General features: G+C 39.1%; 1 protein-coding gene across 1 annotated transcript; it reads right to left on the minus strand.

Annotated features, from left to right (window-relative positions):
• Window positions 1-5,296: 5,296 nt before the first annotated feature.
• Window positions 5,297-6,371, minus strand: LOC135940903 (uncharacterized). Its single transcript, XM_065486021.1, has 5 exons — window positions 6,242-6,371; window positions 6,114-6,188; window positions 5,941-6,054; window positions 5,502-5,615; window positions 5,297-5,449 (listed from the first exon to the last, which is right to left on the minus strand). The coding sequence occupies exons 1-5, from the start codon at window positions 6,320-6,322 to the stop codon at window positions 5,348-5,350; spliced, it is 486 nt and encodes a 161-aa protein (XP_065342093.1). The 5' UTR covers window positions 6,323-6,371; the 3' UTR covers window positions 5,297-5,347.
• Window positions 6,372-14,714: the final 8,343 nt, after the last annotated feature.

Here is a 14,714-nt window from a genome sequence, read left to right on the forward strand (position 1 = left end):
TTATAAATCCCCTTAATTGCCGAATAAACGGCTCAGTTCTTCCCTATATACGAGAGTGTGCAGCAAAATCCGAAGCAGCGGAACTCTATTTATTTAAATTATTCTTTCGCAGTGCAATAAATTGCAAGGAATTAAGCAACAGCAAGCGCACGAGCCAACAGTGGAAAATAATTCGGCTCGCGCCATTGCCGTCCCTGCTGCATGCATTTCAAATGATGGCCAATTTGCATGATGATAGAGTAAAAGCAGCAGCAATTTACGCGATAAATGATGCATGCTGGGAAAAGGCAAAAAAGGCGGGTGTTTAAAGTTGAAATTTAACGCACATATATTTACATCAGACAGAATCCCTGGAGCGGCTAGAGATATTAAAATTGATTGAATTATTCATAATTAAATTTTATATGTAGAGTAAAATTTTCAAAGCATCCACTACGTAATTAACATAATGCAATTAAAACACACAAAAATGTATAAAACATAATTAGTGCAATATAAATTTATTGTGATTTGTTATAATATCATATGACTGCGTCGAACAAAAACCGGGAAAATGAATTTCATATTTTTACAGTTTTTACTCAATTAACATCAAATTGAGATTCAAAATAAAAATTTCTCAAAATGAAAATTAGAGGTGAAATTTTTCTTGTTACCTGGAATGCAAATCAATAAAATAATTGTGAATATAATTTTTCATCAGATTAAATACTAACTAACAATTAACAGACACAGGAAACAAGCAGAGCCATCCTGAACCAAAATGCTCACGCAATTGTATCCGTCGATTCGACTACCTAATAAGAGGATTCGTGTCCCGTGTGGCTTTTGATTAAGTGGTCGTGGCAGAAGCAGAATGCACGCGTCTCTTTGGACGTGTGTGAATGTTTTTTTTTTCTGCGAATGCACTCTGCGGCCGAGGGCCATTGGAGCGGTTGCACAGCATAATCGCAGTCCGTGAAATTTAATCCAATGTGAGTTCGTTTGCCACGGGACGCGCAAGGAGCACTATGGGGGTGAATTAGTGGTCGCTCTTGCCACCGACAAAACGAACCAACTCTCCGCGCGCACATTTAAATTGGATTCTGTGATAAGCGAAACGGGATTACGGAGCTCTCTCTGATTTTGTTTGTTTCTGTTTTTAGCATTGCAGCGAGAGCTAATTAGGCCTGCAGCGTGCCTTCGCCCCCAGTGACTTGGGGGCTTGCTAATTTAGAACTTGCTTCAATTGGATTACAAACTGAGGTGCACGCCATGAACATGTTTAGTAGAGAATTAATTTCCACATCAAATCCACAGCATAAGAACCAGAATTTGAATGAATCCCATACGTGTAAACCTACCGCATATTGCATCCATTTCTTGAATGGATTTTATTCTATTTATTTTTACAATACTAGTTTTTAGCAATATTAGCATAGTTAAATTAGTAAAAAATTTTAAATAAAAAAACTGACTTATTAATAACTTTACACTTCCTTTTATCTTTCAAAAAATTATCAAGGAATTTAACATTAAAAATTTATTTAGCCTTTTTTTCAGCATATTTAAAACAGTTTAATAGGTGTTATTTATTCAACGTTTTAAAATTGAACTTGGAACAATAATTTAAAATTAATATATTAAGGCCATGAGATTTGAAACGTAGTTATTTTATATGTATAACCTTTATTCATCCTAGAAATGTTACAAATGATAATTTTATGAAATAAGCTCAAGTCGGTGTTTGGTTACTATAAAATAAGGCTTTGGATTTTGATTTTAAATCGTTTAATTCTATCTCATTAAGTAGCAAAAAACTATTGTTTAATGTTGGTTTAAATTCTACGACGGTATCAGAATCGGGGTTTGTTCTCGTCGACCTCATTACACGTGTGCTCGAGTGTCGCTGCTGTTTATATGCAAACCGCGGTCGTTTTTCTCGACTGTTCTTGCAGGTTGGTGCGCGCGTGTCGCTTTAAATTGCACGAGCATTTTGCGATCCTCAACGGGATGCATTTTGTTTGTCTGCTGGCCATACCTGCAAGTTGAATGCAGAATGTGTCTTGCTCAGCAACTTCTTGTTTGCGTCTTGATTACTTGCAGCTGCAATAAACTTTGCAACAAATTTGCAAGACGAAATAAATGTTTGCAAAGTTCACCGCAGACACCAGTGTGCATGCGGAACGAATGCGATGTTCGAATCGAACTCGCAATTCCGGAATTAAGTCTTTATCAGTGATTCGGTTTGGTTGTGTCAAATGACATCTCGCTGCTCAAACAAGTTGCATGCTCAGGCAAATGTGACCGACGCGCTAGTGAGGAACACGAACAGCAAACGTCTGCCAAGCTGCTTTATTATTCTCCACGCTCGCACGGCCTGCCTCGCTTGGCAGCAGCTCCCTAAAATAAGCTTGTTTCCCTGGCGCAGCAACAACAAAAGTTTTAAATCGCATTTCAAGTTGTGCATAGCAAATAACAGAGTAACGAGAACGTAACGTAAACAACATGACAATACCCCATTAGGGTCGAGGCACTCGCACACACACACATAATATATGCATTTCGCACGGAATGAGCGGGATGATCGCTCTGAATTTTTCATGTCGGCATACTTCTATAATCTAACTTTTGCTCTTATTCTTTTCCTATCATAAAAACAGTATAATTATTAACATTTAACAAAGTTTTCCAAGTTAAATAGTGCTACAAGTTAAAACTAGTATAGAATCCGCAAAAATTTTAAAATGGAAAAATGAAAAATGCTATGAATATGTATTATGTTTATTGTTGTGTAAAATTACACTGTATAATCTTTGTTTGAACTAAGACTGGTAATGCAATTGACTTTTTTAATTAATTAAATAAAACATTACCTAAAATGGCGAAACCTCTGTTATGAAAAATGCAATTCAATTTACAATTGGCAAAATGCAGAACATTGCAAATTTCGCAGATCTAACATCTGAGAAGGGAGCAGTGTGAATTCTCTGCGGCCAACACAAGAAGTTGATGTCGGAGGGGCTGTACAGCTCGGGAAAGACAATTGTTACACTTGAAGAAGCAAGTATTTGACTTTGAGAAACCGCAAAGCACACAACACAAAGGTTACCAACCGCGCGCGCACTCATTATGCATTTCTTGTGTACAACGGCCAAGATAAATTTAATCTGCGCCTCTGATGAATGTTTAATGAGGTCTCTCTCCTTTGTTCTTCAAAGGGTCGGATTTTTCCTCTGCAGACTTTGTTATTCTTGCATTCGCCCGTGCGCTGTCCCTATTTATGCCGTTTTCGACGCGAACCTTGCCGCACTTGTAGCCGACTTGAATCCTTTCTTTAATGAAGATCTTGTTCACATTGCGAGAAAGACGCCGAGTTTTTTTTTTGCTTCCGCGAGAACCACGAAAATCTGCATTTGACCTCGTTCCGCCCCCTACCTCCTCTCGGCATGAAGAATAAAAATTTACAACCACTTGCTAACCCCTTTCCACCCCAAAAAGCAGGCAGAAAATAAAAAATTTCCGCTCGCATGCGCGCTCACAAACTATGGTAGATTTTTTACTCTCTCTCCATCGCACCAGAAGCAACGTCTAAGTGAAATAGCACGTAGGGTTAATTAAATGGGGGCCTGAGAGTTGGATCAAGTTTCACTTCCCATGGCGCAAGATAAGCACACAGAGACCACTCGAAATGCATCCGCCGCCGCCCCGTCTCAAGATTTTCACTCACATTTTGAATACACCCTGAATGAGAGAGCAGTCTCATTGTCGCAAAGGGGCGTCCCGCCATTGTCTTCATTTCCCACCAGCTCCAGAAATGAAGCACGAATTTCCTTTTTCCACAACCACAGAAACCATTGCAATCATAGCGTGGTCAGTGCTGTCAAGGTTTTCACGACTAACACTTCTAATTAATTGTTTTTGAAATGGAAAATTTTGTAAGCCTTGCTGTTAGTTAGTTTTTAAAATCTCTGCTCAGCACTTCCCCATAATACCGCCTAGCGGATAGCATGGGGCCCGAGTGGCCGCAGATGAGCTTGGGCCCAATGTGGCCATCTTTTCGCCTTCTCGCACAGAGGTCTTTTGTTGAAACGCAGATATGTAATTTTTAAATATTTTCTAACGTTTATATATCACGTCAATGTTCTATTCTATGTCTATCCTCAAAATTTGGTCCCCTCCAGCTACCACGTAACATTGTCTCAGTCTGATAGCATGGTCTTTTGTAAATATTGGATAGCATTTTTTTATTGAAACAAAATTGATAATTAATATCGTGCCAAATCCTAGCCAATGTACACAGTATCGAAAATTAATTTATGTTCCTCAACGAATAAGTTTGATTAAACAAAAACTTGAGCAATAAAAATAAATTATATGTCAAACTCTTTTTGATATTGAAATATTTTCACTATTCATAACTACTTGTTTCGTTGCTTTACAAGAACGGATTTCCAGCAATGAATAGAATTGTGGGACTTGGCTGGTCAATTGCACTCTCAGGGCGGCATTGCATTGTCAGACTAAACCACAAAACGAGATGGAAACGTGAGATTAAGCTGGAATAAATTAGCAGAGACAGGGAGGAAATTTCCCTCCCGTTTGCACAGAGAGATTGCACCCCTTGGTGCACCCACAAGATTAGTTAAGCACATATTTTCTCTCTTGTGTCGGCGTGGCGTCGGCGAGAGAAAGAAAAAGCACATGAAAAGAGGCAGCCCTCGAAGCAGAGAATTCGGCCCTGGCTGCACTTTTGCTAACAAGCTCTAGTTGAGCACGTTCCTGAGCCTGATGAAGAGAAGCAACAAAGGCGGGCCCCCAGGCCTCAGCAAGTAGTTGGCGACATGAACAAAAGACACGACGCCGCCACACCATAAAAAAATAACAATCGCGCCTAGTTATTGCAACCGCCAAGCAATAACTTCATTTTTAGCCACACTGTCGGCGAGTACCACATTTGGGCCAATAACTGGGCACTTTTTGAACAAAATTTGCCTCTCTGACCGCAACTACTTAATTTTTTCAATCACAAAAAGATATTTCCACTGAAATTTTTGTGATTAAAAAAATGAAGTACCTATGGCTTGACACAGATTTTATATGGAAATGAGAATACCAGTTAATAAATTAGAAACAGGAACATTTCTAATGAAACAAAAACAAATCTTTACTAAATAAAGCAAGACTGATCAATTTTATGTCCAATGTTTAATGGTTTAATTTTTCATATATGGTAAAAATTAAAAATTTATTTTAACACCTCTAGTTAGAGGATGCAAAAAGAACAAAGAATAAGATCTACGCATGAATTTCTAAGCATTTATTTTAGTTAATTGTAAATACAAATAACCAGATAAATGTTTAATTCTTAACTCTGGTTATGAGCACTACTCATAGCTTCTTGCATTTCCTCGATTCTCTTTTTCCTGAACGTCTTTGACAAGAGGACAGAGAAAATACCAGCAACGAGCTAAAAATTTATGTGGTTAATCATTTAATTTATTACTTAACGACAGTATTACCTCCAGCACGGAAACAACCATGGAGACCGCTCCAGCTCCGTAGGACGCGCCAATGAAGGCAAATATGGCAGAAATGAAATTAAGCGCGCACAAGACGAACATGACACCAGCGTACTGTGAAATTTAATCAGATTTATAAAACAATGCAGACGTGCCTCTTTAAGTCCTAAGTCATGATTTGTAATTTTTCAAAGCCACTCGAAAAAATGAATATAAGCATGCAAAATTGATGAAACCAATTTTTCAAACGTTCCGTTCACTCTCTTTGAAGACCTTAAGGGCCGAAACAGGAGCTAGTAAGAGAACTGGCAAACATAATTCCTCTATTTCTTCAAATTTTCAAGTTTTCTACATAGCATCCTACCCCGTTAAAATCACACATAGAGAAGAGCTATGAATTTATACGTATTTATAACGGAGAGAGTTGCAAAATTTTTACCGTCTTCATCAAAGTAGGTGAGCCTTTCAGAGTGCCAAAGCAGCCGGTAAACGCTATTGCGACAGAGAATATTCCGGCGATTATTAAAACAACTCCAATTGCATCAGAGTCCGTCTAAATCAACAAATGATACGATAAATTTTGTGTCAAGTGTGAAAAAAGCGAATGCTCACAAGGCCTTCTAATCCAGCAATATCAAGCCTAGCCAGAATTGCAATGCCAACGAAAATAACAGTTCCCCCAAACAGCTGAAACAGAAAAAAATCGATATTCAAGTTCAATTTTAAGAGCGCGCACTTACCAAATTTAGGAAGTTCACAATGAAGATGCCCCATCTAAAAATGGCGAGCATGATTCCACCAACGCAATCAAAAAGACCCATTTTTCGCTACTTTCCACGCTGAGACTCGATTGTTTCTATTAATCGTTACCTCTCGTGCTGAAATCAGAATGGTTTCTTGAATTTCATAGCTCAGCTTTTATATGTATTATCGATTGTTAAAAGAGGTATTGATAAAATGCTTATGATAGCGACAATCAGCGGAGAAGCAGCCTATTGTATTGGTTGCTGAGCAATGACGCCCGCTGGGAAAGAGTACAACGAGTGAAACACGTCAACTCCCTCTTTCAAGTGAGTATAATTACGTCCTTTATTTATCAAGACGTAACATGTATATAACAGTTTTATCTTTAATACGTAAATATAGAGTTAATAACTAAAATAGTGCAACTCATTGATTGAGTGACTCACAGTCCAGATAAAGAATCAGACGCAGAGTCGATCATATGGATTTAATAATTAACCATCACAAAATGCTCTTAATCCTTTGCTCACTTAATCTGGTAGTTTTCAATCTTTTTATGTGATTTTTTAAATTTTATTTAAAATTTCATAAATTAAGAGAGTGTGATAAATCATGAGTTATGAATTATAAATATGCACATTGAATTAACATTACTGTGTACTCTGCCACTGCACTGAACCACAAAATAAATTAAACACAAACATATAGTCTGTAAATCAAAGCCACAGAACGAAAAGCACGAACAAAAAATCTATTAGGTTTCGACGTTTATTTTTTGGTGAAATTATAAAATTATTACATAGCCTTTCCTGATGTAAATCACGTACAGTGGTGGAAATTTTATTTTTATCTGGTGATATTTGAAATTTTAAGAAATATTAAGCAAATGGCCTAACATTTCGAATTGAATGAAAAAACACAGTTTTTGCTAAATTTGAATGAATTGTTGTATTTAGACAAAATGCTTAGTGGATCATTTTTGACGTTCTGGAAAAAATTAATTAAACGACTTGAAATTTTACTATAGCTCAACGGGCGAGGGGGCGCACCAGCTGGGTTTCGCACACTTCCAGTGATTTTGTGGACAAATGAGTGGCATTTCAACCAAATACCTCGATGCGGGGAGGCCAAAAAAGACGGTCACGATTGGGCCCAAGCTCCTCTGCGGCCACTCGGGTTCGATGTTATTCGCATGTTATTCGCTCGGCGCAGTGTTATTGGGACGTGGTGAGCTCATAGCTCACGGGATTTGCTGAGCAGAGGTTCAAAAATAAAATATTAGGAGAAAAACAAGCATAAAATTTTAATAAAACTAATTGCCGCGTATCTCAATATTTTTCTTTCTTCCCTGAGGCAGTACTATTTCTAAAAGTTTTAAATTTGAAAAAAAGGTTAGGAATAGGTGCGGCTAAAACATACAGGACATGAAAAAGGTTTTGCGGCACTTTCTAATTAGTGAGGACATGCCATTTTCTTGGCCTGCATCCGAATTTGTTTTCCATCAGCAATTTGTGGCCGGAGCAATCAGGCAGAGGCACTACCGCTTCATTAATAACGGCCGATAGGGCTGATAAGCCACGCGCGCGTCTCTCGGCGCACCAAAACACGTATATGTACTTGTAGAGCGTGGTCCACAAGTGCGTCGGCAACATCCTTTCAGCGAAATGACAAATTAGTTTTTCACAGCGAGCAAGGCGCGCGCGTTATGGCAGCAAATCATGATGGAGTGGCCGGCTGGTCGTCCTAATTGATCACGTGACCGCGCCCCTGTTGGCGTCGTGCGTGCCTCGAGACAATAACTAGGGTGCACAACTTGCGGCGCGTTCTCACGTCCACTCCTGCGCCCCTGGAGACAATAATTAGTCCTTACAAGGATCGCCACTCAAATCACCTTCCCTCCTTCGATGTTTGTTTGGCCTTTGGAAAGCGGCCTTCAAGAGCCGTTTCAAATCCAGATTACAACCGGCTTTGCTTTCTCGCAGCCTCGAAATGTGGCTAAATGCAAAACAAAAATTTTTTCAGCAGTCGATTCAACTCTGATTTTATAAAAAAAAATAATGCGATTATTTTGAAAATATGTATTGTTGTTTGGACGAAAAGAACGAGTAGAAATTATAAAAGACAATTAAGTTTATTTAGAATTTTGCACAATCTCCTCTGCGGCCCCTCAGGCCCCATGTTATCGGAACCTTGTGAGCTCATAGTCTACGGGAAGTGCTGAGCAGAGGTTAATAAAAAGAAGGTTGAATAAAACAACTTTTTAAACCCTTTTTAGAGCATTGCTTTCTGTACAGCCGTAAAGATCACATTCCAGCATTTTCTGTGTTTTTATTTTAAAACTCCTTTGTAGATATTGTGTAGTTGCTGCAATTATTTTTCGGTTCAAATTCAAAAGAGGCATGGACAGAATGGAAAAGAGCCGCGATGTGGAAAGGGTGAAAAGCGAAGTCTGCGAACGTGTGAGTGTGTGCGCTGGAGAAAGCGATTGTTCTAGGATGTTTATTGCTTGCTCGGGGGCTGGAAAAGTAGTGCCGTACCATGCAGCGCCCGTGGGAGGCGCAACACGTGAGGAAGTATGGGCACACAGCCGCGGGGGTGTGCAGCGCAGCAGCAGGGAATATACGTGGCCGGAATCATCCCCAGGCAAAGAAGGAGGAAAAAATTTACGGCACCACACCGCGCGCTCAGAAATTGAGCTGCCACAGTAATAGTGGCTTGTGAATCAGCCAGGCTTGGATTCAATGACCGCCCTCGATAATTGCCACAGAGGCTTGAGAGCCGGCCGCCGACTCTTCCAATTGATTGGTGTCGGAGCTGGTACAAAACACAAAACTCGATACGCAACTCTGGCGCGCTGATCGAATTGTGTTTCCCTCTGATGAAACCAACGCAATCGTCTTTTCAATTCGACGGCGAAGTTGATTCAACTATTTCAGCCCTCTTTTTAAGCGTCTTGCTGCTCGGAGGGCGGGCTTGCCAGCGAGTGTGTATACATCAGGCAATACCAACAGCATTATTTTGATTGTAAAAGGAATATATCAAACCAAGAGAGAGCGAGAAAATGTATAAAAGGAGGAAATTACTTATTTTCTTAGCAAAAATATTTCCCTTCATAATTTCAAAATTTCAAAAGCATATTTAATCAGGATTTATAAAACCAAAATACCCATAGTTTTTACAAACAAACACAAGCAATCAAATTTAAATTAAATTAATTAAAAAGTTTGCAATTACTTTTCTGGGCATAATTAGTATTTTTTCGTGTATATATAGTTATTCCCATTTCATTTTTTAAAGTAACTTGTTAAATCCTTGTTCTTTAAAGAAAATGTCTCAATTTCAGACCTTTTTTAATAAATTTTACAAAGGCTCCCATATGTGAACAAACACGGAATAGATGGTTAAAAATTGAATTTCAGACTGTTATCTTAAATGATTCACTGCCGTTTCATGTCTTTGTCGTGTAATATTTTATATGAATTTAGAGCTTTAAGGACATAACATGAACTCCGTACTTGTATGTCAAACACAAAAAGCCATCTTCTCTCAGCGGATAGTAAAATAGATGTCAATGAAAGTGCACAGGGGTGTAGCGGTGGCTACAAAATATTGATGTGGCATTAAATCATTTAAAGGTTGAATGCAAATCACCTAACAAGAATGATAAAATTCATCTTAAACTCCCTAACAAAAACATTATATAATAGATTTTAACTCAATTTAAATCAATTGTGGTTTTTCATTTCTTTAAACTATTATGTATTAAAAATGTAAAATGTTCTTGTCATAACATTAAAAAAACTCGATCGTTACATAGGTGACAAAACTTGCAGTGATGGTCATGTTTAAAGCAAAGACATTGACCTACATCCTGCACAAAATCGCTTGCCGTAAGAGGCGGCATTTGATTCGGTCCAATTAGGCTGGTTGATTCACTGCAAAAAGGGCGTCAAGGCTTGGCAACCTAATCCCGACCGCATAATACCCACGATGAGCTGCAAATAATAACAATAATGGTGCGCTAGCTGCCGAGTGAGAGAAACAATGTGCGAGGGTGCCTAAAAGACAAATTTATGCCACGCGAGGGAAATAGCTTTCGGGGCTGGCGGATACGGATAAAAAAGGAAAAGATTCGGGGCCGAAAGGAGCGCGCGAGCAAAGAGTCGCTTCATTATGGAAGCAGTGGCTGCGAGTAATTTGCACCAATTGCGAGCGAAAGACAATCGCGGTGGGGCGATCGCCCCTGCAGCCACGTTTCATACCGCGCCGCAGCACAGAATGACAAAGCAACAACGTGCGTATTTCGTTTCCGTTAATGGCTTGTGATCGCCGTGCAAACACTAGCCCTGTCTCATTTTCTCCCGTTCTGCTCTGCCAATCATCAAGTACTGACCATAATACGATGAACTGTTGAAATAGTTTCAAATGTCGCGGTCAACGTCGGAGACAATGTTGAAATCAAAGGTATCAATCACTCAAATCATTTATATTTTTACGGGTATATTTGATTAAAACTTAAAATAGTATTTTTTATCTCTAATAAAATAATGTTACTTTGAAACATATTTTTACTTCGCTGGTAAACTCAATGGCTACTGATTATTGTCACAAAAGCAATTTTAGGAAAGTAGGCAACTGGCGCTTCTCGCGTGTTGCAAGGATTGCCTAAATGTAAATATTCAAGAGGCCAATTTTCCAGTTAAAACGGAATATAATTCTTAAAGCTCAATCACAGTCAAGTTTCAATTTTTTGGCATTCGGAGGACTGCAGTCACTCTTCTCGGTACCAGAAATCTCTTCTGCAATTCCCCCCTCAAGCTTTCCATGGCCCCTTTTCTCATCCTGGTCGGTCTCGTTCCTTTGCTCCCTGTGAATGCCAAATCCCGACTCTTGGAGCTCCACGAAGATCTTTTCACCGTCGGGGGTGACGAGCTCCAAAGAGCTGTTCGCCCTTGTGAACTGAACTTTGTCTGCCAATTCGACCTCCAAAGCGCGCTTTTCCGGATCCCAGTAGATTTTGGTGATGTCTCTGATATTTAACACCATAAAGTTCTCCATTTGGCTGCTGTAAAATCTTTAAAATGGATGCAAAATATTTGCTATTGTTGCTCTATTTTTAACAAAACTAGAGCAACAATTTAAAAGTTGTATTTTTAAAAAATCTATTCAATGGGAACTCTCATCAATAGTAATTTAATAATCAAGAAAAATGAGCATTTTCAGTAACGAAATCAAATATTTTAATTGATTGAAATGAAAATCTGGTTTGGAATCATTTTTAATTTTGAAATCAGTTCACGTCTTGTTTCTTATACTTTCATTGGATATTAATAAGGGGTATTACTAAACGAATTCTATATGTTTATAGTCCCCAATTTAATTTAATTTGGTTGTGCACTCTTTTCTATGAGATTAACAGTCGCATATCCATGCATTTTATTAATTGTAGTATCTGCACACAAAAAACTTTCCTTGGAACACACAGCTGTCACAGACCGAAGGAAAACTCATTCGGCAGCGTTTCCCGCACTCTTTCTATCGGAGGAAAGCAGCAATTCGGCATTTTCGGAAGTCGCAAATTCCATTATCTACTTCACAATCCAACTTTTCCCATCGAGTGTACTTTTCCAAATGCCACCGAGTCGACGGTTCTGGTGGCGGCGGCGGAGCAGGCTGTCGGTCCCATGAGGTATTTCCTTACACTCTACTAACTACATGGTATACACACGAAAACAGAAAACGCTCTCTGCCTACATACGAACGTGTAGCCAGCAAGCTCTCTTTCCCTTTCTTTCTCTCTCTGGCTCGTTTCCCCACTCGAAAATCTTCTTGGCTGTCGCGCTGAAGGAGCGGCGAAGGTAAACTCCTTACCAAAGCAGCTTTCTGCCAGACTTACAACACTTCTGTGCTTTTTATTTTGGTAATGTCATCATTCAACATTGTTTGCGGGCCGCTCCCAAATTTCCTCTCTCCTGTTTTTTCAGCGTCACCCTTGACAAAGTTTGCCATCCTTCACGTGTGTAATTTAATAGAGCGCGGCCGAAATTGCGGCTCCCTTTCCAAATCGGGGGCGTACAGTATGAACTTGCAAAAACGGAAATTTCGGAGCCCGAGCGGTGAGAGCATTTTTTATCTCCGCGCACCACACTGTTGCACACATATCGTCGCGCCACGTGTATTTACAAATTAAATTTGCATATTTTTTGTATTTTTACGGCGGCGAGGCGGAATATAATGCGTTTGCATTTTGGCGGAGAATAAAAAGGATGTTGCGAGAGAGGAGGAAAAAGGCGCGGTGGCATATCTCTTTACAGCATTATGGTTTTATCCTTGATCTGCAGAAGCTCGTCTCTCTCTTTCTCTCGCGAGCAGTATATTTTTATATTACATGATAAAAAGCAGGAGATGCGCACATCAGCGCGCAGCACAGGCCCCAAATATACGTGAAAAAGTTTCGGCTAAACAAGGAGGATCTCGCTCTCTTCTCTCCACTTGCTATGCATGCGCGCGAATAAAAAGTTTATTTCGAGGAAAAAGGGAAGCACTCCCCACGTTGCACGCAAAATATTATCATATTTTGCTGTGAGCAGCCAATATTGCTGCTTGTTTCATGCGCTTGAACATGTCTAATTTCGGCCAAGCGGAAAATTTACACAGAAATTATAATGCTTGTGGCCACAGTGTTTATGCAGTTCCTTCCCCTGCCATTTCCTAGTTCCTTGAAATGGGAATAACTGGCGTTAATTTTACAGTTCTTTTTTTACATCTTCTTCTTTAATCCGAAAAACAAATTAAATTAATTCGTTTGACACTGAAACCTGTGTAATGCCACCATAAATAACATGCCAAATTCAAATTATTTGTGATTTACTTGCTCTCATATATTACTACACACTTAACGAAGAATAAAAATGATTAAATTTTTCCGAAAGTTAAATGAGAGATATATTTAAGATATCTAATAGCAGGAGTCCATTAAGACAAAGAGTTTGCTCAGGAGCATAAGTATTATTGATTGAATTAATGAATAATGAATTTAATGTACCAAATATTTGACATAATACCAATTCTAAATTTCAACTGAAACCAAATACAGTAAAAATAAGAATATTCACAATCGCAATTATCATTATGTTTACTGTACTAACAAGAAATATCATTGTAAGGCCGGTTTCGATTGCAAATGTGTATACTGTGATGAATATGTGAAGTTCTACCACTTTTTGGAATGCAAGAAGATCCCATTGACTCTCATGCGTGCTAGTGTGCTGTAATATTTATGCATGTCTATATCTGTTGTACACCATTGGTGTTTCTTTAAATAAATATATAATTGACACATTTTGTAAATTATCAAATTGAATGGATTTTTAAAATTATTATAAAAACAAATAGGTGTGTAATTATTAAAAGTACTTTTTAAATACTATTGGACAGAATTGATAATAAAACATTATGTATACCTAATCCTACACGGCTTTTCATTTTGAATTTGATTGAGTAAAACTTTCATAAAGAGTTACAAAGAACAAACATTTAATTGATTGTTTATACCGTTTAAATTCCTCCATCAAAGGCATGCGAGCCTGAAAGAGAGTCAATTTCAAGTTTGAAGGTGCAACAAGGAAATAAGAGCGCCATTTCCTCGAACACTCGGGTCGTGCAGTAAACTTTTGCATCGACCGGGGGCACGCGTTCCGCCGGCGCTATACGTGCTCCCTGTAGTTAGTTGCATCCCCCGCGCCATTCAATGTGCCATTGATACTCGTGGCAGATGATCCGTGAGGTTAATGGTTCCATTTCACCAAACGACCGTATCAATATCGACTGAATCGCATGCAGCGTGCCGCCGCTTCCTTCGCACCGACGCTGCCGTGACAGAATCTGGATTGAAAATCGCGGAATCGTGCGCGTGGGCCTCCGCAAGGGGGTTTTCTCAACTCCATCCCGATATGAGAGGAGGCTCTCAAAGTGATTTTTCGCCAGGTGCAACCCATCAGAGCCCATCAGGGACAGTCGAAAGGGTTGCTTATATTGAGAATTTCTTCACTTTGAAGCATTTGAGACCTCGGTGCGGAGAGGCGTAAAGATGGTCATATTGGGTCCAAGCTCCTCTGCGGCCACTCGGTGAGCGCTTAGCCCTCAAGATGCGCTGAGCAGAAGTTCAAGAAAAAAACTATTGCCTATATAAATTATGTGGCAAATGGTTGACAAGTAAGCCATTCAAGTTTATATTGAAAGCTACAATAGCACAGTTTTTCTGTATGGGTGGAAATTCCGGAAAGTTACATGCTTTTCAAATAATGGCATGCTCATATAATCTCAACTTGAAATCTCTTTCATATTCAGAGAAAAGGCTCATTTGCCCTACAATATTTAATTTGTTGTTTGTTTTTAAATGACAAATACTGTGTGATGTTTTCTGCTCAATGTTAAAACGATGGAGCCTCAAACTATTCTTTAGTCAGG

The sequence above is a fragment of the Cloeon dipterum genome, chromosome 3, assembly GCF_949628265.1.
Source record: "Cloeon dipterum chromosome 3, ieCloDipt1.1, whole genome shotgun sequence".
NCBI classification, from domain to species: Eukaryota; Metazoa; Arthropoda; class Insecta; order Ephemeroptera; family Baetidae; genus Cloeon; species Cloeon dipterum.

Excerpts from the sequence above, each read along its gene's own strand:
- LOC135940903 (XM_065486021.1), bottom strand. The coding sequence starts at position 6,322 with ATGGGTCTTTTTGATTGCGTTGGTGGAATCATGCTCGCCATTTTTAGA. Across the intron at positions 5,616-5,940 it reads CACCTACTTTGATGAAGACG|TACGCTGGTGTCATGTTCGT; the intron begins GTAAAAATTTTG and ends TAAATTTCACAG. Across the intron at positions 5,450-5,501 it reads TGGTTGTTTCCGTGCTGGAG|CTCGTTGCTGGTATTTTCTC; the intron begins GTAATACTGTCG and ends ATAAATTTTTAG.